Genomic DNA, 25,298 nt, shown 5'->3' with positions numbered 1-25,298 from the left:
AAGGAGTGTCCTCGATTTTGCTGAGAGGAGCAGACACCGATGAAGTATTCCAACTTGGATGAGACTGTCCTCATTGGATGAGCAGACCTGCAGCTGGTCCTCATGAATGATTCCAACCTAGACGAGGCTGACCTCACCTTGACTTTGAGTAGCAGCAGACTCAAACAATAGTCTTCAGTGTCGCACCTCCAAGAAGGACTCCAACCCAGATGAGACTGACCTCATCTTGACTTCGAGAAGTAGACACAACACTAGTCTTGAGGACAGTCACCACCAGGTTGGAATATCCCTTAGGAGCCAGCATTGAAGACTAGGTGTGTGACTGTGCCTCACAGTTAAGTTGAGGCCAGTCTCCTCCAGTTTGGAATTCCTCATGGAGATCACACTGAAGACTTGTTCTCAGCAAAGATGAGGACCTAGCCTCCTCCAGATTGAAATCAAACAGGGAGAGGATAGAATCCTACATGGATACAACACTAAAAGCTAGCTATGTGTCTGTTCCTCAAAGCAAAGACGACCACAATCACCCCCATGTTGGAATGTATTGTGTCTGCACCTCCAAATCAAGATGGAGTCGGTCACCTCTGGACTGGATTCGTTCTTGGAGACAACAATGAAGGCTAGTTTTGAGTCTGCACCTCTGAGCAAAGATTTGGATAGCCACCTCCAGATTGGAATCCTTCATGGAGAGAACACTGAAGACTAGCTTTTTTGACTCGTCTTCCAAGCAAAGATGAGGACAGTCACCTCCAGGTAGGAATATCCCTTCGGAGACAAAACTGAAGACTAGTTTTGCACCACCAGGCTAAGATGAGGACACCTCTTGGTGGGAATCCTTTATGGGGACCGTTTACTGAGTTCTTTATGAATATATCTTCATGGGGACAACACTAAAGACAAGCTTTGTGTCTGCTCTTTTCAGCAAATATGAAGTCCCAGTCTCCGCCCTCCTCCAGGTTGGAATCTTACAGGGAGATTTCTTCATCTTCTTCTGCATTTGGAATTTTTGAGTCAGTGAGAAATACGATCTGTCTTCCCTGTTGATAAGCCTGTGACAGGTGGTGGGCGGCAGTGGCGAGGGCTTGAAGTTTAGCCTGATATGATAGTTAGAGCAAAGACTTGTAAGAATTGTAATCGCGGTGGCATTGGTATCAGGGTCTCGAATGAAGCCTCCTCCATTTGAGCAAAAAACTCAGATAACACTTAATCTATAAGTGATAATAATATTCGTATTTCATGCAAATACAACTTTACAAAATAATATGCTGACCCCTTATACAAGTGGCCATGGCAATGGGAGTACACAATTGTACCAGTGATTGTTTAAGTTCCTACAAACATACCGAGAATAACGAATATGCAGTTTCCCCAAATACATTCAGCGCTCTTCTTACAGAAAAATAATCAATTCAAAATAATGCACATGGATATAAGAATGCATTCACTAGACTAGTTACTTAATGATGAAGACTCTTGCAACTACATCTACAGAATACTTATACCAATAACGATTCTGCGGTTTGACCCCAGAAGTTTGTAATTTTAAAAGGTCTATACAAATCAGTTGCCTTCATGATATAAAATACTGCATGAAACGGAATAGCTTCAAAAGCAGGTCTTGGAGGACAACTAAACTAAACGCAGAATAGCATACTTTGCAGTCATTGCATGATCAGCAATGCTCTATGGCCTTGAAGGCCATTGTGTAGAGAAAGAATTATGTCCCACAAAATCTTCTCTCGGAGTGCACAATCACATTTGATCAGTACCAATTTCCTCTTGTAGAGGTCTCTGCACAAATTCCCAGCAGTCTCTTCAGCACCGTGATATATTACTCGAAGCAAGAGCGCTCAGCTGAAACGTTGCCACAATATCGTAATTTTCCACAAAACTGTACATCATATAAATTTACCTAACCTATAATGTACACAGGAAATATAAAGCAAACATAATTTCTGTACTTAAAGACAGTATCAATACAATTGTTGTATTTACAAATTGACATATAACTGACTTTCTCTACAGAACAATATTACTGTGAACTGGGCGATGTTTGCGTGGTCACATGTTGATACTTCACTGTTGGTACTGGACCAAACACCGCTCAGGTGACACTGTCATTTCATCCAAGTCACCTCGTCAAGTCAACTTGGTTTTGGCCTACCCTTGTAGCGTTTGGTGAGACAACCAATGCCTCCTGTTCGGTACCAACTTCAAATTTTGGACTCGTATCTTTATTGCTATAAGGACAGTAAGTGAAAATGGTCGTCATATAATGCTGCCTGATGTTGAATGAAAATACATTGTATATCAAAATACTTCCCTATTGTATAGTTATTAAACACAGGATAATCGGAAGCCTCATGTCAAATGTATGCTGCAGCGCATAAACCTTCTCAGATTGTCCCAAATGTGTACACAAAAACAAAAGTGCGGACCTTCATTGTCATCCCATCACACAGTGTCCTCACCATATTTCATATCCCGTCTCTCCAAGTCCAACATCAACTGTTCAACTTCAGTCTCTAACATCTTATTCTTCCTGTACATCTGAACATAATTCAATTGCAATTGTTTCTGATAACATATGACCTTATTTTTCTCATCTAACCACTGATTTTTCTCGTGTTCAAATATGACTTCCTGTTCTTCCTTCTCAGTTTTTAGAGCCTCATAACGCTTTAATAAACCTTTGTCTTTTTCTGATTTATCCAAAACACAAGAATCAGTCTGACTTGCCCCCTCCTGAATTGACCGATGTGGCTTAATATCCGAGCACAATTTGTCTAAAGCCTCCGTCGACTGACGTAATTGTTTGTGACTACTAAAAACCTCCTTTTCTAAGCTCTGAATGTCTCTATTCTTATTCTCCAGAGCTTCCTGATAGTCCTTCACCTGTGTTTTGAGCACCAATGTTTCATTCTGTTTCCCAGACAGATCCTCCTTAGCTTCCTTGAGTTGTGATTTCAGCAACGAAATCTCGCCCGATTTCTGCTGCAGCGTCCATTTTGTTTCCTCTAACTTTGATTTACTCTCCACTAAATCCTTCTCATACGTCTCACACTTATTCTCCAGACACCCGTTCTCCTCTAAGAGTTTATCATTATCCTCCTGCAGCTGCTTTCGCTCCTGCTGCAACTTAAACATCTGCAGTAACAACGACTGCTCAGTCTTTCCCGCCTTCTGGTGGGATGATTTCAAATCATCATCACACTTGCGCCGTAAATTCTCCATACGTAAATGCCAATCCATTTTTTTGTCCTCATAAACCTGAATGATGGCTCGCTCGTTCTGCTCCATCGTTTCTCTCAGGTGTAAAATTTCAGCGTCCTTTTCGCGTAGCACCGCCTCCAGTTCGCTGACCCCGCTATCGCTGGGCGACGGAGTCTGAAGGAATCCTTCCGTCTGATTGGAGGACATACGACTATGATTGGAAGAATTAAATGACTCTGGGCGATCACAAAGTCTAGGATTACCCTCGCCGTCAAGTGACAGCTTTGATTTGTTACTATCCCGCCGAACATGTCCGTACGGATTGTGTGAACCGGTACTCGGAGGTCTCATCCCGCAGCGATATTCATTTGAACTGTATCCTTCATCGCTAAGACTAGTTCCACCATCGGTCATCTGGGACGGTTGATTTGTCGATGTCGAAACAGACTTTGGTATTACAGGGCGGAATGCCAGTGGCCGAAGCACAACCTTCTTCTGGTTCTGGAAAGACAAGAATGGAAGGAATTGAAAAAACATACAAAACTCTGCTACAGAATACCTCCACTGGAAACAGTGCAGCACTACTGAAATACATTCAAGGCAGCATGAAGTTAACTTTTGGACAATATGAAGCCTGTAAATTGAACTTCCAACTCGGTCTCCAGCTGGTACGAAACCTAATCTAATTTGTAGAACTCGATATTATAAATGTTAACGCCAAATTGACAATTATCTTGGAGCCTGCAATTCTGGTGCAACATCATGCACAATTATTGGTAATTACATTACCAAACCAATTGTCATAGGGAAGACGATGATGAATGATATTTTTGTATATGTGAATTAAACTGCAAAACCTGAAAGAGGACAGTAGGAAAGTAGTTTTGATATGGGTCTGACTCATGACTAATTAGATGAACATAACAATAGGAAATGACACATACATACATATCATGCATTAGCTGAGGGTCATGCGAAGAATTGATAACTGAATAAAACATTTAGTAATCAAAATAAGATATGGTATTTGGAGTGTGTTTGCACTATCCATTATAGGACAACGGACCCTGAACAGACAAAAACAGAGTAGCAGCAAGACAAAGCAAGGACAAAAGAAAATATGGAGAGATGACATTGGGAACAACAGCAGCCAATCGTGTAACTTTGTCTTACCAGTGGAGAGAGTTGCAAGTCACATTTTGGCTCGTTGCCCGGATGGCAGGCCAGGGGAGCAAACACGAGAGGTCCATCCATGTAGAAGACCATTGCTTCAGTTACGTGTTGCTGTTTTATGTGGACAGGCAGCAGCTGTCTAAATGTAAGTCCGACCAGTTCAACACACCATGTACCATGTGAGTCCACCAGCACAGTGTTTCAGGTTCAAAGAACATACACCTAATGGCAAAACCATTGACAGGAGTTCAGTCAATACTATGTGAAAACTATTGTCAACAAATAACAAGGACCTGTGTTCTCAAGGACTCCAGTAGAGTGTGCGTGGTGTGGGATGGCATAGTTAGCGTGGAACGGACCTGTTACACAGGAAATGGTCACACATTACAGAATAGTTGGTCACTGGCTTAGTCATCAGGGAGGAGGTCCCTATTCACTGCTTGGCGGGAGAAAGCCAGATGAAGACTTGAACAATGAATCACATTGTCCTGATAAGACTGAAGGACAAGCTAACTGTAAGCTTCCTGGAACGAATACTTGCCATTCTTCCAGGATTATCAGAATGTGCAGCCACCAAAGATTACCATATTTTGATGGCCTGGGAAAGTCTCAGAAAAGGATTCGTGTAATCAACTGATAGATCACACAAGAATTTAGATAATTGTTATAATCACTGAGTCATGAGGAGTTTTTCATAGAATTTGATACAAGATCATATTGGTCAGTGGTTTATCGGAAGTCAGTCCCTGGAAGGAATATTTTGAAAATTGGCCTTCGGGGACAATTCAAGTATTTGGCTATGATGTCAATGTAAACAGACGATGTCACTACAGTTTTTCTAATATTGCAGACGCGTTCTTGATTGATTGAATGATTGATTGATTATCACAGCCAACAGAGTGGGGTCTACAGTATTGCACGCTAAGGCGACCATCTGACCATTGAAGGTGTCAGCTTGGAAACATTCAACGCATTCCACGACACTAATTCTTTCCCTCAGGGCTAAAACCAAATTCTCCGCTATTTGACAGTCATCTCCTACATTCATTGATTGAGCCATGTCAACACCATCAAATTCCAGGCAAGCCACTCAATAAATGTCATCAACATTTCTCAGGGCAGCAGTTCAATGCACCCAAAATCATCATGGGATTATGTTTGACATGTGCTGTTTTTCTATCGCCATGAAGACGAAATATCAAAAGGCCAAACAGGAGTTTTGAAACCACGCAACTTCTGATCACTGTTATTTACACCAAGAAGAACTTCAAACCAGCGATTCCCAGTTTTGTGATAGTATTCAAGCTTGAAGAACTGGAACCACTTGATTTAAAGACGATTCAAAGGCCAAAACCAATGTCCGTATGCCCTGGCTCTCACCTGCGATATTTGATCTTGCCTTCAATTAAAAATATCAAGATAATTGATAGGCTGTTATAAGTGATAGTTGTCAGCAACTGTGACAAATTACTGTATAACAAATGCATATATTTCAGTCTACATACGATTGAATGGATAACAGTCATGCAAGACTGATCAAAGCACCGAAAAGCAAAGACCCTTTAAGAGTTCACTATTCTATCGTAATGTACTCGATTTGATAAAAAGGTTCTGATAAAACAAGAAATGAAATAAAGTGTCTTAACAAAATAAAAATTAACTTTGTGACCATATGTTTAGGTGAAGACACTACGCGAAGACCGGAAATGACACAACTAACATATTAAACTGGAATTGGGATGTTGGAGGTGATAGACAACAATATACTAAAAGAAGAAAAAAGGTTTTGAAGAATGATAGGTGACAATAACCTTATAAACAATGAAAACATACCATCATCCTTGTATGCAGAGAGACTTTGTAAAAGCAAAGGAGACTAATTAATTTGAAGCAAAAGTAAAATCGGGAATGAAAAAAAAATTCCCTTAGAAAGGGAATAGTTGACTTCTGTCGAAGCTTGAAGGGATCTATTATGACCACTTCAGCATGTAAGTCCCCCAGAGTGTGTTAAGACTTGGAGATGACATGCAGCCCCTGCATTTATGCCAACACTCACAGTCAGAGACTCAATGCTTCAAGAAGGGGATTTCTTTTAAACTTCATTTGAAATTCAATACGCCACACAATGAAACCAAGAAAGGATTTGCATATTTCCTTATCAATATCGTCAACAAGCAAATATCTAACCTTGAAAATCACTTCCCAGCCTCAACCTATTGTTGACATGTTCTTTTCACTGTCGACGGAAGCAGACGGCTTCAGCTAAAGCAAACCACACATCCATGTGTATTTGACAATATCATTCTATCCAAATGTATTTCAGATTCCACCCAACTTGAGTTGGAATGAAGATTTGATATGTAACTTTTCATTCTTGTATACCTGGCAGATGGTTGTTGGATATTGGTGAGGTTTTTATTGTTCATGACACCATTTCTGCCCGCTCTCACCTCAGTCAAAGTGCTTCATAAATTCTCATTATCATTTGTCTAAAGGTACGCTGATTGGGGAGAGTTAAGAATGAGGCTATCATACAGGCGGTTGATTTCACCCAAAGGAGCTTGCCGGTACCATGTGTACGTCTGTACACAAATAATGTATAGGGAAGTTTGACCAAGTTAGTTTGAATCCATTAAAGCACAATATATAAAGAATGAGTTATGCACCACTTTTAGTACATGAATATACACAGCAATAGTGTGCAGTAGTCCAATTAGGCCTTTCTTCAGGGAATTCAAATGCTACCAAGCCTGACGCCTTCACTTGATTGCTTTTAATTGTGTCTCATTTGTGAATTGAATTGAATTGTGTTTCATGTGAAATCGACGAGATCAGAGAAAACCATGATTTCCTTCTTCACCTTTGAGTACCAACAACTACCTACCCAGGCAGTCCTGAACAAATGTTGGCAGGCTTTTTGCTGTGATTTACAGTTGAATGGACAATTCATGGTTGAAGGCAAGTTTTCCTTCACTGAGAACTGACTGATCAAGAGAGAGAATGTCAAATCAAACATACCTTCCCACTGAAGCAGCAGATTATAATCACTTCCAAACTAGCACAATTCACCAATTGGCAACTAGACAAACTTCAAAACAGCAGAGAAATGGAGTGAATATGATTCTGACAAAAACCTTCCAATGTCTTACGAATACCATCAAGACAAATATCACTGCATGCACTTCCTTACCCACGAATGAAAGTGAACCCATCATGAGAACTACTCCATCAACAATGCCCCGCACAAATTCCCGCTCCCCTGCTCTGAACAAAAGAAAATGGTCTTACATTATACATTGCTGTGCAGAAGCAAGGTCCCAGCATCATTGTAGATCCTTCGAAACATGTGCCGCTGGAGCTCATGAAAATACCAGCACAATCAAATCTATCCAAGTAGAGTTTTAAACCGTTAGCAGCTGAATTGCCTCAAGCCATTCACACTTTGTGTTTGACCAAGTAAGAGGCATATGGACACCTATCAACTAGGCAAAAACGTGACTGAGTCACATCACAACCTTATCATTAAATGCGCAACTTGATACTTAATTATTCCCGCCAAAGTCTAGGTCATAGTTCCACCGAATAACCCGATGAATCTAATCGAATATAAATGAAAAGCCCAAATTAAACTGATAATTTTGTATAATGGGTAAAGGAATCTAAATCATTTTATCCAGTGTTAACATAGATTTGAAAAGGGAAATGACAAATCTATTAAAAGTAGATAGAAATGTATGTCGTTGGGCTTATTTTATGATTGTTTGGAAGGAAGATGTGTGGAAATGTCAGAGTTAAAGTAAATAGAGATCAAAATCTGTACTTGTTCACCCTGACAGCTCTTGTACTTTCAAAGCATGTTGTGAAAGCAAAGGCCTATTTGATTATTTATAGATTTTATTGGCTCTTCCATCATGAAATTTCCTTAGTCTATAAGACTGTCGCCTTGAAGAAAGGATAGACTGGCATTGGAGCACTGAAGAGTGGCTTTGGACACCGCGTGAAGATAGCTTGGTTGAAAGGGCAAGATATAAGACGACTGAAGGACTCCAGAAAAGAGGGTCTATATATTCTATGAGTGGACCCTTATCAGAGCAATCAAAAACACTGTGTAGATGCACTTTTGTTAGAAAAGTAAAGGACCTTGCTCAAGGACATATTGATGGGAAAATGTACAACCTGGACTTTAAGATAGTCATGATGGTACATTAGCATGCACCTTGCTGTAAGAAACATGCATCTGTGTTAGCAGAAAGTTTTTTTGATAAAAATTGCTAGGATCATTTACTCTGGTTATAAACATGTCGAGAACAGATGAGGTGTAGAATCTTTGATATCGCAGGTTTTTGATGTTATAATCCTCATGCAGGTAGTTTTTGTAAATGAGAAGAAAACAAAGTTGTAAAAATCCCCGCCAAAAATGTGCAAAATCTCAGAACGCAACTTCTTCCTTTATACCCTTCCTTATACCACAAAAAGTCACCACCTATATCAAGGGACTTCAGTGCTGCCCCCTTCGAAGCAATGAATGAAGTACAAAAGCAAAATTTGAAAAATCTTTCACGTAAATGTTAGAGACAAAGATTGTTTAGAACTTGAAGAAGAATTGAAGCTTTCCCTTGAAAATGAATTATACCTTCTTTACAAGCACTGGCATGGACGTCCAAAAGGGTCGACGCTGCAAAACATGATATTGACAATACTAGTGTGGTGTCACCTGGCTTGTGTCATTTGAACAATGCAAACTATCACATTGGTTCATGGTCGGCTCAAAACAGTGACCAAGGCTACAACTGACGACTTCAAGGTTACCAACGAGTGCCTGACTACCAGTTCACCACTGGGAGCATTTATTTCACCCTTTAGTGGAGAAGTACATCATTGGGTGAACTAATAAGTACACTGTAGAAGGAAACCAGTATACTTCTCAACTCCGAGCAGACCAGATGAACTCACCTTGCTTAACATGCCGCTAGCTGGAGGTAGCCGGGCTGGACCTGTGATGTCTGAATGTTCGCAGATATGTGAGGCACCGTCATCAACATCTAACTGACCGTTGCTATGGAAATGACGAGAATCTTGAAAACTGGCGCCAGCGCCCATATTATCCTTCGTGGGTGGAGTCCATGTTTTGTGCCGAGGTGCAGGCTTAGGTTTATTTGGCACAGTGTAGTTATCAGAATAATATTCGATAGGTTTCGGACGCCGCTTTGACCGGCGCAGAGTGTCCTCGGAGTATGTGTTTGCACGTGCTTTATAACGTTGATATGTTGAATCCTTCGGCATAAAATCGTCCAGATTGTACGTCTGACCGGGGCTGGAGTTGCGACTTCCGTTCAAGTCTGCAATCGGTTCTGAATACTGGCGATAGATTGGCTGTCTGCTTCGCGGGTCGAAGGTAACTTCGCGTGATATCGATGAGTATGTCGTTGACGGCTGTGAATAGATTGACTCGTTATCGACAGTGTGTCCTGGGTCGTCATCCGTGAACAGGACGTCACTGCTCAACTCCTCCTGGTGAGCCATGGCCGACATTCTTCTCACCGCTGCAAAGAGAGGACAAGAGCAACATGAGAATAATTAAACTGTAGTTAGCTCTCAGTGAAGAAAGTTTCTTGTTGAAAGTGGCTTGTACCTGAAACAAAGTGGCTTCAATCTGGAACAAAGTAAATCTCAGTATTAGCGGTGTTCCAGCCAAACCTTTAAGTGGAATTGTACACTCTCTTCAAAATCTCTGTAAACTGGTAAGAAAGGTACACGGTCATTGATATTTTCACCAATACGTTTTCCCCACATCATCAGACAAACAATATGATCAGCAATGAAAACTGATACGACAGACTGCAACAATGAAAGCAGATGGAAAACGGAGGCAAGATATATCAAAGCCTGAAGCGATTTCCATTACGGCTGCCAAGTACACACAGCCCAAAGTCAGACCAGGTTTGCTGCACACGGATTGCTGCAAGCATTAGCAATTTAGCAAGATTTTTTTGCAAAAAGTATAAATTTTACAGCGAAATCAGGTAACTGTTCCCACGGCAAGAAGTTATTCAAACAAATCTTTGTCAAGAGGTCTTTTTCTACAGGTGGAACAAGTTTGCACAAGAAGACAAACCAACAAACTGCAGATGTTCTGTAACTTTCACCAGACTTTGTGACAGATTAGTATAAACTGAAAACTTCTTTTCATGATAGCTTTGTGGTATTTCCGACATTAGGGGTTAAGATGGATCAGAAAACTCATTATCATGTATGCTGGCAAAGGCTTGCTCAACCTACACCTCTCTCACATTATCCATTGGAGAAAAGGATACCAAAGATGACCACATTTATACTGGTGAGGGGGGTGTCACATAGTCCTGCCACCTCTAACTGTACCAAACGTTCAATGGAATCAAACATTGCCATTTGGGACGAATTTTACAAGCAATAACTTGATGACCCAAGGGTTAGCATAAATCACCTGGAAACTTCACCAGAAGTCGATTGAAAAACGTTACTGTTTTGTTCATCCGGCTAATGGAAAACTTGATATCTTATCTGGAGGCAAATCACAAGGCACCTGGAATGACTCAAACACTGATTTATTTCCAAACCTTTAGGAAATTGCTAAAACAATTTCTTATGCAAATATACACGATGAATAGGGAATTCTCGGTCAAGTTGGAGTGGACTTAAAGTGGACAAATTCTATGTTTTGAAGAAAAACTTCATTAAGGTTGGACCAGTCTGATGGATTAGATAGAAACTTATAGAGGAATCTACTGGATTCTTTGTTCAGAAGCAAGACAAAGAACCAAGGAATGTCTGAGAGTATTTCTGCATAAAAACTTAAGAAAACGTCTATGATGCACTCCTTCACGGAGTCAGACATAAGCTGTGCTTACACCACGAAATATTGGTGGACCAATTGCACTTACACCACCACATTGCCGCGACAAATTGGTTCGGCAATCCATTGCCGATACAAATTGCCGAGCGAATTTGTCCCACCAAGCTTGATGGTCCAAATTCGCCCGGCTTGTTAAAAGTTCGGCTTTGTCGTGGTGTACGCGCAAATGGATCGGCAATTAGCTAGTTAGATGGTTCGGCTCCAGGCGGCGCTTTCGAAATGGCGCTTTCTGCCAAGGCTTTCTGCGTTCTGCTTATTGTTTGCGCGCCATCTGTAGCCGAATTTTATAACTAGCTGCAGCGCTGGTGTAAGCGCTTGGTGGATTTTCGATGGTGCGGCATTGGTTCCCGAACCAAGATTGGTGGTCCATTTTCAGGTGGTGTAAGTGCGGCTATAGTATAGCATACCCCATCATGTAAGACAAACAGCTGCAGAATATTTTAGCACATTTTGTTTCTGACCTACTTGAAAGTTAAGTCAACTCCAGCAGCATCTGGCCAGCTATTACATCAGACAAATAGACCTGATTAGCTCATCCTGGTATCATTAGCAGCCATTCTCATAATTGTCATCATCTAATTAACTCATTATCTCATTTGTCAAATAACAGTTATTTTGAAAGTCAATGTACATTACATTGGCAAATATCATTAGACATAATGATAATGACAGCAACATTAAGTCTTGATGAAGGGGGTAGTCTGTTATCATCAAATTCAAGCTTCCAGGAAAATGCTACAACCATTTTGGTTAAAATGTGATGACATGAAATTAAAGCATATCTCAGCTGTGCATGCGAACCTCATACAAGTCATGATATTTGAAACAGATTCATCTGGGCCTGTACATCTATCATGGATGTGTAAATTGAGCACACTGGAAGTGTTCTGTGTTGAGAAGACTTACCAACTCACTGTCCAACATCACAGCAAAGACAGCTAATCAACATGTGGCTGTTTCAGACAAATTTGTGGAAAATACGGGCTGACCGTCATGGAAGAAACCAGACTGGGCACAACTGTGACTATGTCTGGTCTCAAGTGAGGAAGTGCTAAGTGTATACCGTGAACACTCAACATACTTTTCATAATGGTCCCCCTGTCCGTTTAGCGTTGAATTGGGTAGAGCTTTATGGGACACACAGATTTGTCACCCAAGAGAGGGTAATAGGGGTTAAAACAAAGTGGTATACATGCATGAAAGGGTGGGAAAGTAATGGAGCCCTGGGGTGAGGTATCAAACACACAGCAGGGTCCAATAAAGAGCCATTGAGAGGGGGTAATTAGCCAGTGTAGGGAATCTTTTATAAGTGGCTTATTTTTCTTCACAGACAATCCCAGGGAACAAGGTGTTTTTGTTAGGTTTAGTTGTAGATATAGGAAAACAGAGTCAAGCACTACTGTATACTGCATTGCCCAAGGAGAAACATGAGCTCTCAGTCAGGTCATATCGGTCCATGCTCGATAACTGGATTCTGTGTCCATCAAGGAAATGGCTTAAGACAAGACAAGGATATGACTCTTGTTTTCACAAGAAGTGTGTCTTATCAGCAACAGAACTGTCACAACCCATTAGCAAATCTAAACAATTATCGTTGTTGTCAAAATATGCAGCAGCATCCAGGAAATATACAAGATGAAAACAGGGGTCCATTGTTCACAACCAACCAACTACCAGCGCCCAATGCAAAGGCCTGGGATAATGAAGTGCTCAATATTGGCTGAGGATGCAGAGAGCACCTCTTCAACACCAATCTGGATCCAAAGCTGGCCTGGAAAACATATCATGCCTCAAATCTCCCAGCTGTCAATACACATTGAATGATCCCAGTTATTACCAGGTTGGATATCTGATATCATGCCTGGCTGCCCGGGAGGGTTAACCCTTGATGCATCCAAAGGCTACACACTTCACCATGAAAAAAAACTTGGGGGCCTCATCTCTGGGATAATTGAAAGGAAGGATCGAGGCACACTTTGCATCCAAAATTACTTTCAAGTCGAGTAAAATAATTCAATTAAATCACTCTCTTACGTCTTGGACAAGTGCACCAAGAACAGACGGCAGCATTGTTATTGAGAGAGGATTGATATTGGCAATACTCTACATGTTTCACCACATTCAAGAGTCTCATCACAGTGAAGAAGACCAAATTAGATTTTGTGGCGGGGCAAACAAAATGGCCCATCTCTCCCAGAGGACAGGTTGTGAATCATCAAGGAGGACATCAGCACCAGAGATGACACTGTTAGGTACTCAAGCCATTGTCTGAATTTAATTATGTTATTTCTAGTTATTAGTGTGTTCTCAGTAATTATGTTTGTTGATGAGATTTGCGAGATGTGTCAACCACCCACTGCCTCCTGGACAACTGTCACACTTTAGGACAAAGGGTGATACCAGCACCAGAAAAGATATCGATTAGCGTATTGCGTCGACCTACCAAGCATCCTTCACAACAATATTTTACTGTTTTTCACTGAGAAATCTACAATAAATCACAATTGAATCAAAATTTTCCACCTTCAGATGGCTGAAGAATAGGCCTCTGAGGTGAGCGAGTGTAGAAGTTTCATATCTGAACAAGTTTTTCACAAATAATCAGACAGAGAACCAATTATTGAATTCTATCATAAAATCACCCATGTCTGCACTGAGAGAACTTGCGAAAAACATTGAAATTGGAGCAATCATATGATTGAGAGATTGTGTAGCTAAGTTCCCAGTGATAGACAATTGCGTCATGAGCATGTGAAAGTTATCGGGGATAAGCCCAAAGAATGGAAGGCATTCCTGGAACTTTTTCTGGATTGCTGTTGGAAGCAAGCCATCATCATGGAGGTAGCATGAGAGCGGTTCACCCTTTCACAATCATGAGGCTACTAGCAGCAGCATATTCATACTGCTGCTACTGCTATGAGCCATCCTTTGGTCGAAATACTCGACCAGCTTCATACCAAGCAACGTGTAAAATGAACTAGACAGGACCCTCCTTCCCTTGAACTGCCACCAGTAGTCCAGAGGGCAAATTGCAAATAAGGGTGATGTACAAACGAGGAAGTTATTTGACTGATAGTAGGGTGATCAGTGTTGGTGGGAAACATCCTACCCTGGATACTGAACTACCATACAGTTACTGCAACTACCATCCAGTAACTGCAAACATCCTACCCTGGATACTGAACTACCATACAGTTACTGCAACTACCATCAAGTAACTGCAAACATCCTACCCTGGATACTGAACTACCATCCAGTAACTGCAAACATCCTACCCTAGATACTGAACTACCATACAGTTACTGCAACTACCATCCAGTAACTGCAAACATCGTACCCTGGATACTGAACCACCATACAGTTACTGCAACTACTATCCAGTAACTGCAAACATCCTACCCTGGATACTGAACTACCATACAGTTACTGCAACTACTATCCAGTAACTGCAAACATTCCTACCCTGGATACTGAACTACCATACAGTTACTGCAACTACCATCCAGTAACTGCAAGCTAGATGAGAAAATGTTCGACAAATCGAGAAATCACAGAAAAACGGTTAACTTACAACTTGGTGAGTACTTCGGAGCTCTGACAAGCTTTGCCATCTTGCCTCCGAAAAAACCACCTAGCCTCAAAAAGCTTGGAATCAGTTCGACACAGTTTCTGCCGACTTCTCAAGAAAACGTATGATAACGAAGTGCTGAAGTATGAAATGCCACTTCATCATGCTTAGCGCTGCAGACTGCTAAGAAATAGGAATCTACTCATCCAGGAGGAGTCCACATATCCTGCCTGCATCACCTCATGACATGTGCTCTATGAGTAGATGAGAAGCATGCACTAGCAGTTTGATTGGATTCTGTAACACATGGGCCAATAACATAGGGGCTCATCACTCAATCTCCACAGATGGAGTACAGAGGATTAGCAATAACCTTGCTCTGGAGAATGGAGCTCATAGTCCAATCTCCTAAGGTGAGGTTCTTTGGAGTTTGTATGTAAACAGTCCATGCATTAACCTCTGTTGGGGAAGAATGGCTAACTCTCCAGATCAATGTCAAGTGGAAGAGGATAGCACTCCCCATTGAGACAATCAAACATCTGGCATGGAGGGCCATCATATCCTGGGGAAAGTTTTGAGAGAGTTAAGCGCCTTGCAGAAGGTCGCACGGTCTCACAATGCAACAGATGAAACCACAAGTCCAAAGCACGTACCCACATGCAGAAGTTTTAACTCTCATATGGAAATTTCTGACATGAATTATGGTTAAGTGGCCCTCGATCGAGGACCAATGCAAAGTATGTGCCAGACACGAGGACACACAAACATGACAAATCACACTTGTAATTGATTGTTCACTTGTGATGATTAGATAACCTGTGACACCTATAACAACACTTAACCATGTCTTCATTCAATCAATGCTTTTGCAATCTCGATCATAAACAGATTGAAGAAGATGGATGTAACGGTAGTGTCACCTGGCTGAAGTACAGAGAACTACCAACTCTTTCCCCACGCCTCCTTCATTTACAGTGAGATGTGGACAAACCCAAAGACACAGAGAAGACAACTTGTTTGCTTGTAACCATGAACAAATCAAGTTATCTTGAACTAAAAACATGACTTCATATCTTCTTACAAAAGAAGATATCCGATCGACAAATTTGGTTACCGAGCTGATGACAGAGACAATTAAGAAATTTAAAAAGAAACCTGACAAGAAGTACACTTTAAGAGTGCTTGAGTTTGATATCAAATGGTATTCGGCACCTTTGAAGAATGCTTATAGCTTACAGGTCAAGATGTGACAGTGAGTGGGAGTGTTTGGGTAAAGAAAAACATCTAGGTCTATTAGATTTGATTTAGATTTGATCTCAAGTTATCCTGACCCTGCATGCAGATATAAAGACAACAGTGTGTAAAGCTCAGCATTTGTTGGTCAAAATCCATTTTACTTCGGATCATATCATCAATTCACTTCCAGTCGTGTTTAAATGGACCTTGTATTCATGACTGGTTTCTTAGCATGAACTTTGACTGACATTTAGATCGTTAGGCCCAGACACAAAAACACCTCAAGTGAAGGTTGATTTATTTCATTTCCTGGACATTTGAAATTGAATTGAATCACATAGATGTAAGACCAATGAACATTAAAATAACTGCAAGGAGATGCCGGTTATTCACGAAACGGTAACTTACCATATCCGACGATATCGGCAAGACACCAACACAGAGAAGCATACATAAAATCACTAATGGCTCAAGATGCTACTAACAAAGTATTCCTTGGACGAATTCAGATCAGCACAACATCAGAGCATAATTCTAATCAGGCAACAATCCCTCCTCGAAACACATCCAAAGTGAAAACTTCACATCCAACTATCAGACTTGAAACTGATATGAGCAAGTACACCAATTCGACCCTGTCAAATGAAATCTTAATGCATCATTTAATACGGATATGAATTGCGACAGTGGGTTTAAAATATCTTTCTGGCGATTAATCTGTCCCCCTCGGCCAACTTTTGATAAAGTGTTGGATTCACTTAGTTAGTGTTGCCAGTAGACCATGGTCCTAAACAAACATAAATGAGAGACAATCTCACAATAAGGTGAACTAGATCTATGTACGTTTTCAAAACAGTTTTGTCAATGAATATACTGGGAATTTGAGCCAACATAAGGTGGAACAAGCCTTGTGTTAGGTTTCATCCTTGGTTTACCTCAATAACTTCACTACATTTTGTACACCGAACAGTACTAAAAGACATACTACTCAAGTGCTTTCAGGGTGAAATGTGAGCAGAGACGATGTCAACTTTACTTTGCCTGAATTCCCCTCCATATCATGGACAAAACTGTACATTCTATGCACAGATATCACAGTATAACCTGACTGAATTGGTACTCATAATAGCTCCAAAATGGAGTATGATATTTCAGAAAACAAACTACACAGATCAAAAGAAGGAATTCCGTCTCTAAGCCGGGAGGAAGAAACACTAAAGCTATTAATGGCGATAAAAGTGGATATTTATGAATAATCTTCGCAAGCCCGTACCAAAATATCACATGTCCTTGTTTGGGTATTGTATTTGGGTGGGTCCATAGTTAAAGTGGAGTGATCTTCAAAGAACCAAATTGGACATGATTTGGAAATGGTAAGCTAAAGTAGCAGATGCACTGCATGCTTTTATGAACAACCAATGCCAACACTGTGAATGTGGGAAGTCATAGGTTGTGTTACAAGGCATAGTTGGGCATACCTGAACAGCATGCATCGCATGCGTCTTTTCATAAAATTCACATCGATTTTTGAAAATCTCCAGATTAGCACAAAAATATCTATCGATGGGAGCCTGCTTATGTGTGGGCGTGTCCTACTCTTAAGTGAGTAGTGGGCCCACGTACAACTACAAATTCCATTGATATCTAACATGTCATTTACTATTGATGCCTGCAGGTTACCTAAATTTTTCTAGCATGTTCACGTTTACATCTAATTGCAAATATCCCCAAATGAAATCACTTATTCATGCAACACCATGTTAACCAAACTGAAAGTAGTTGCATAGATGACATTTCGGAATGTTTGTTGGGGCTACATGCTCTATTTATGATATACAACTGATAACAAGGGGTAACTAGATGACATTACTATAATTGCTTTCAAATCAATCAGACTGCGATTCTTGTCACAATCTGACTTAATTAGACAAGCTGTGAATGTAACCAGCTTGGCTCAGCTCCGATGAGCATCTCTAGCTTGATTAGTGAGCATTCGTGCAAAGCCGGATCCCGTTCGTTGATTGACGAATGGCCATCATTATGGTCATAATGCCAACCAAACAAGTCAATAAATGAGTCGCCGGCACGCTTCTTTTTTCATACTTCTATTCGTTGTAATAGGTTTCGTTTATCAGTTACCATAGTTACCATAGTTACCATAGTTACATGTACCATACATTGCGGCATATAAATCCATTCCCATAATTGTATGCAACAGATTAGCAATTGGTGTTTCTTTATTTTGAATAAAGCCGCAAGAAAGCAAACAAGTACGACTGGCAAGAGTTAAGCCACAACGGCCATGTCATGAAGTAAACTAAAGTTGGGGACCACAACACAAGTTGAGCAATAACAAGGCCACAGGCATGTCCGGTTCATCGGTGAGAATGGTCAAAGGGATCAAATCCTCAAATACAAAACTGATTTTTCTCTCTGAGATGCAGCAATGAGATTACCTGATACATTCAATGACCAGAGGCCATGGGACCAGTGATCAAAGACTGCCGACAACACCACACTTGTTTTAAAATCCACGTTCTCAGAAATGGCAAAACCGGGCCCGTGAATCTCAAAGTCTTATGGCCATATGCACACCTTGTGAATATGTGTGGAGAAGATTTTCCAAGGAATGGCAAATGTTATGGGTGTGTTATCAAGGTAACGCCTTATAACCAATAACCCTATATTTGCCAAGGAACATAAATCTTGGGTGTGACACCAATAATATGCTCTGTTTTGGTTACACCTTTCTTACCATGATATCAGAGAACACTTGATGTCATTGATGACAGTTTTATCAAGCAGAGTCAATATGGGTTCGATATAATTGGGTTTACTAGGGTTAACAGTGTTTGTTGAATGGTCTGATGGTCACTCTTAACAAAGTTACGTGTTAGAGATCGATAAAATTCAAGTTCAAGTTTACTGCTAGGGCCAGCCTGCATGGATAATGGGGGAACTAACGTATGCCGACATTTTACAATCGCAATATCATCTGCAACACCATGCGAAATTCCTGAATTGTAATTAGGGCACTTTTTTGTGGCAGCCTATGGTATTTACATTTATGTGTATTGATTATTTTGACAGAATGATGGATATTGTTGGTACACAACCATATGGTCACAGAATTATGCAGAAATACTACGATTAGACAGATATGATATTGAGGTGCGCCAATTCCGAAATGGCAGGTGGGACAATGGAATGTGATACTTGGAGGGGAAAACTGAGGAGAAGACTGAGAATACCAAGTAGGCCAAACATCAATTTTTAAGAAACAACACACGAGGCCGCCTAAGGATCGAAGTAACGTTCATGCTTTACAACTGGAGCTACAGAAATGTACTTACCTCAAAGACATTGTCATTTCAATCGTAGAATCCAAAGAGGCACAACTGCACATCAAAACGTTTACTCCTGATACAGATTATCCTATCAATGACTACTTTATCACTCATCAAGTCCAGCATAGGCACAGGGCCTATACAATTGTACTCGCTCAAGAGTTCACAGAATAAATGAGTCAGCGAGTTCAAATCAATAGCGCACTGACAAAAGGACAGACATAGATTGGATCTGGAAAACTTGTGGCTATAAATACTCCACTGATTGCTCCTTACGTAAATAAAATGTCCAATCGTGATTGTTCCAAATACAAGATATTTGGTATAGTTATCGTTTTTCGCAAGTTTTTTTACAAATCGTCCTAAAATTTAACCTGACACACACCACGGCAGAAACTCATCTCATTGATTGAGGATTGGCCAGTTTGGATAAGCTGTAGCCTCAGAGAGTTTCAAAAGATTATTCAAATTTTGGTGACAGGTTAAAATTAACACCGACATGTAGCAACATGAGGCAACTCAAAATGCAGCAACTCAACCTGGAACTGTTGTTCAGAGAGATGCTCAATCGTCCTATTGTATTCCTCTTGTGCAGTGAAATGATACTATAATCATCACTTATGCAACACAAGACTTGTCACAGACTTGTCATTGAATGCAATTACCTTTCACTGATTGGATATATGCTGTAACAATTCATAACCATGGAAACATAAACTAACAGTATGATACCGCCATTTTGTGTAATATCTCGTAAATCGCCACAGGGCTTATGAGAAACAAGTCTTTCCATTACAGTGATTTTTTATTTTTGTGAAGACATGTCTGCACTTGACTTGGATCGGAACGAATTGTATAATTTGCTTTCCTCATGCTGTTTTATAACAAACAGACAGGGAACAAACAAGGGAACGAGTTTACAATCCCCGATCAAACCCCAAAAAAAGGTCATCGGTTGACTAACCAAGCACCACTGTTCAATGGATTTATAGTTGAATGCGATCAAACTGCGTCATTTCCGATCGGGGATTCTAAAGTTTAGCCCAAACAAGACTAAAATTGACTAAAGATTGAAAAAAACAGTAACAGGGAAAGTTCAGATATGCACCGTAAGACTGCATTCATAAAGTCCACACTGACTGAAACACCTTCTTTAGACCCACGCTGAACTGACTGAACAACTTGTTTAACATGGCTACTAAGAAGAGCCAAAATCAGCAACACATAAGAGTATCCTTATTATGTAGAGGTCCGAGGAAAAGGAAGCAACACAGATCAATCTATTCCACAAGAGCATTAGCTGAAGAAGGTATTGTGGAGCCAATGAAACGTACACCGAATTTCCAGTACACACATTCAAAAGTGGCAACCTGTGACTATCGAAATATACCTCGAACTGATACACAATACCATGCACCTCCTTCTTTATGGGCCTGATACAGACCTGTGAGCCCTTGAGCTAATAGATCATGGCTCTATGGAAAAATAAGCAGATGCCACACTTTCTGATGTGTTACTGCCATTCGTGTGATAAAAAATTTAATTTCTATTATTCGGATGCAAAAAAGCATTTGTTCAAGCAGATGGTGCCATGCTTTAGTGAGCATGCTGAATGCTGGAGTGTGTTTGGAAACCACAGGTTGTTTAGCATCAAATGAGGCAATATGGCAAGACACATGTGCGTGTATCAAGGCTGGCCAAAAAGTTTATGCGGGATGCCTCTATCAGCTTGAAAAATATTGTTAATTTTTGAGGGGGGGAGTTTGCCAAACTTGTGTCACTGGCATCATGAACTAGCAGTTGGTTCGGTTACAGGGTAATCTCTGGCGTAAACAACACTGTCAATCTGTTAAAACGAAGTCATGAAGAACACGAAACTCCACAAACGTTGATTTGCCTCACGAATCTTAGGACTTGACACCTGGAATTGACAGACTACTTTTTGGATGTAGATAGGTCAACCACCTGGCACAGCAAACGTCACATCTCATAGAAATTCTTACCTTAGATGAAGAAATGGTTGATAAGTCAGGACCCTTAAGAGTGATGCCATCATTCATTCACAGGCTATAATCCAATGTAATAATGTATCGCTCTGGTTTGAGCAAGTGCATGAGTGTATTCCAAAACTATTTGTCTTCAGCAAAAAAAGAAGTTGCATTACTGAGTCAGTCCATTTCAGCAATGAGAGACCACTAACAGTGTAATCCAACCTCCAGCACCAGTATCCCCTCACAAAACCACTAACAGAATGGGCTTGATAGAGGACCTGTTGAAGTACCTCTCTCAGCTTAGAGTCAGCCCTTCAAATGTTTGCATCAATGATGAATCCAACTTCCGGCGCCAGTAAACTCACAAAACCACCAACTGACAAGACCCAAAACGCAAGGGAGCTCTTGAAGTACAGCATGACAGGGTCAACGTGATCAGTGGCAGGAAAGATTGTGTACACACAAAACAACTCAAACAATTACAATGATGGATAGACCAAAGCTTTTTCTAAGGTCTTTGTTTACCATTGTCATTTAGGTCCTTGAGTCAGGAGCAATCTTGGGATAAAGGGATAATGAGCTATTCTAAGGGGGCAGATTAGTGAGATAAAGCAGGGACCCTGAACTGTTAGGTCTGGAGGGGAGAGCATGGAGCTTGCTGATCACTCTTATAATGAGGGAGATTATAACAGTTTATCCAACCTGTTGTGGTGGTGGGTCTTCAAGTTGACTGGCCATGCAGAATGCCATCACTCAACCCTGACAAAAGATGCTTATGGAGAGGGTAATTAATGTGGGGTACCCTCCAATGACTCCCTAACTTCACATGCACACAAGTCTATACATCAGTCCCAAGTAATAGTTCTTTTGATGCATTTTAGCACGGAACACTAAAATAAAAAGTCATGCAAATTCTAATTGGGTGCCATTGATTACCCCAGATTTCTTCAGAGTAAAACCATGGTGATTTAGATGCTCATTATCACCCTTACAATATGGCCATGTTGCCATGACAACTAGAGTACACAATAAGTTTCTGAATGGACTGGGATATAACATGAGGAAATCTCATACAAGATGGCAGATTAATTATTGATTTGTACTATTAGTTGTGTTGAATGGAATAAAGAATGTTTTAACACTTGCTAAATAGTGCAATTTAATACCATAATGTAATGTTGTATGACACGAGCCAGGATTTATTTCCATTGCTTTGGTTGGATTTCATTTCATTGCCTGACCATGTTATTGGAATGCACGATACAGGAGAGACCTTGGCCAACATGAAAACATGCCACAAGTTCTGCACTATTCATTCAGTTGGCCCTAAAATGAAGTAATGCCAAGAGAAGAAGTAACCAATATTGACTGCATCCTCCCTTTAAGCGTATAAACCATGACAAGCAAGTATCATTCAAACCAACACATGGCATGGTCATTGATATTTTCAGGACAGATACATTCTACACAGTACACACTAATACATCACTGCACTTAGTACAAAACGGATATCAAATTTACCAATTGTTTGCAGAGACATCCCAAATATACATGAAATGCCTGTGGCACAAAATAGAGAAAAGCTCACCTCTTCATGTCAACTAACTGCTGGTGTTCCATTGTTATTTGGATCCCATTGGAAGTAGTATGTTCCTTGCTCAAAGTGAGAAATGCAATACAAGTTGTCAACCTAAAGCTCCACCAATCCTTCCCTCAGCCGTCAAAATGATCCACAGGTTTCTGAAGGGAGGCGTCGGTGCACACACCCGGTGTGCGAACGTGATTGGTCTTTTTGTGGATCACTTCACGCAGTTAACTCTCGAGTGAGTTGGAGTTGAAAACAAACAGAGCAAATTCACTACAACATTGTCACCAGGGGCAGGGACACAATTAACACTCCTTGATACTTCTCTGACTGAGCATATTAACCCACGAAAGGCACATGGTATGACATGAGATACCGCAGTCCACCAGTTATCGAACGAGACAAGATTGATCCCTAGTTCTGGCAGTCACACCTGTGGTGGCCTCCATTCACTTTTTATGCATCGATATTCCAATGATAAACATATGATTGTATAAAGAGGACATTGCATATACCGGTATACATGTATATGCTTTTTACATAAAACTAGGGAGGAAATGGAGATTATATCCAAAGTCCGTTTGATGAAGTGTCAAACACATCAGAAGATGAGCTCTGAAGAAGTATACATAGACTCCTATAAACTAGTCACTATTAAGCAACTCAACAGCATGACACAAGCACGCACTATAAATCGCCAGGTAGTAGACCAAGCTATCACAAAAATCAATGCCTTTCAGCGCACTCATTACAGTATTCCACGAAACTGCAGGCCGGCAATTGACCTTGAATAATTACCAGTGAATTCTGATTGGATGTTCTAAATTTATATTGCAGCAAATAGTGACCATACTATTGTTTTTAGATGCATTAATTGGATAAACACACATAACCGAGCACCACTGATCTGCAAACACAAGTGGGACGCTCAAGCCAATTGGTGATAATTCTATTATCCCTGGAGCCAAACATGCAAATACTGGACAATGAAAAAGAGAGTGCCATGAGAGAAAGAGACAGAGACTAAATGTGACCCACCACGACAAAATGAGTCGCATGTCGCACAGAAGATGAGCCTAAAATGACACCAGGACATAATAGAAGAAATTGATATGCTCCGATTTTACAAAAGGCAGACAATGGTGAAATGAACAACCAGTCTGTCTCAACCTGTCAAGCTCAGAGCGACATGCGACCTGTTTTGTCATGGCGGGTCACAAATGTGACTCGCTCTACCAAAACTAGGCGCTTGTCGCATCTGAACTCGACAGGTTGATACGGACTTGTTGTTCATTTCCCTATTGTAGACCTTTTGTGAAATCTATTACAAACTGATTTGGTCACATTTCACAAAAGGTCTACAATAGGGAAATGAATAACAAGTCCGTATCAACCTGTCAAGTTCAGATGCGACAAGCGCCTAGTTTTGGTAGAGCGGGTCACAAATAGTCAAAAACATTCTGATCTCAACACAACAGAGAGCAATATCAAGAGTCACATGACACAAGTAGAAGAGGTGGTGTATACATGCTTCCTGAAATTGGTGGCTTGCATTGGAACTAACTTTTTCCCCCTTGTCCGTCATTAAAGGCATTCAAATGTGTTGGTCAACCATGACTATCTCCTTTGTCCCTCCACCATAAGGCCTAGTTTCCCCTTATGACATCATTATTTCGGACACTCAGCGCCCCATTTCTGGAAAGGTGTATAATGATGATGTCATAAAGCTATGACAGGAGGGCCAAGAAAAGGCCGAATTACTAGTACTTCAATGACTCCATGTGCAAGAAACTGCAATGTTTAGTGGTGATAGATGTATGGCATAAATTCATGTGATATGATGTCATCACATTACCGTACCTCCTCTGGGTTCCTCCAAAATTCTTCGGAGAATCTCCTTCGACATCACAAAATCAATGGGTATCTCTCTAAAACACTCATCAGTCAGCCGCAGGGCAACTATCCTCCACAAAAGGGCCACAATTAATCACCCTTTCATCAGGGTCTCAAAGACAGGACACTTAAATCGACCCATGACAATCTCCTGCCTGAGCATGCGGCGTCTGCCGTTGTCCCGCAAATGAACCAGGCTGAGTCACATGGACGAAACCCACTCGGACTCTTCAACGAAAATCACGATATTTGGACGCATTCCAAGTGAGAGTGACCACCCTGGATAGCTATGGTCCTTAGAAACAGGGAAGACATGGGATTCCTGTGCCGTGTGTAATGCAAGGTCCACAGCTTTCAAGGGTCACTCGAGGGGTCAATGTTTATCGTTTTCAAGGGTCTT

At 40.8% G+C, this 25,298-nt stretch overlaps 1 protein-coding gene across 8 annotated transcripts in view; it reads right to left on the bottom strand.

Moving 5' to 3' along the window:
• Positions 1–1,209: 1,209 nt before the first annotated feature.
• The window catches only part of LOC135488991 (leucine zipper putative tumor suppressor 2 homolog), a 33,482-nt gene continuing 9,393 nt past the window's right edge, over positions 1,210–25,298 (bottom strand). For 4 of the 8 annotated variants that reach the window (XM_064774037.1, XM_064774039.1, XM_064774036.1 and 1 more), the window contains exons 3-5: positions 9,340–9,929; positions 9,020–9,061; positions 1,210–3,714 (exon numbers count right to left, since the gene is read on the bottom strand). In XM_064774037.1, the coding sequence (XP_064630107.1) occupies positions 2,455–3,714; positions 9,020–9,061; positions 9,340–9,918 (1,881 nt within the window). In that variant the 5' untranslated portion in view covers positions 9,919–9,929 and the 3' untranslated portion in view covers positions 1,210–2,454. Of the gene's footprint in view, positions 3,715–9,019; positions 9,062–9,339; positions 9,930–14,849; positions 15,091–19,435; positions 20,789–23,008; positions 23,549–25,298 lie in introns of those variants that run through there. The other 4 variants (XM_064774042.1, XM_064774041.1, XM_064774034.1 and 1 more) reach the window with 4 other exon arrangements.

Source organism: Lineus longissimus, chromosome 6, assembly GCF_910592395.1.
Source record: "Lineus longissimus chromosome 6, tnLinLong1.2, whole genome shotgun sequence".
Lineage (NCBI taxonomy): Eukaryota > Metazoa > Nemertea > Pilidiophora > Heteronemertea > Lineidae > Lineus > Lineus longissimus.
Note: the sequence above shows the minus strand (reverse complement) of the source record. Positions and strands in the feature narration are given on the sequence as shown.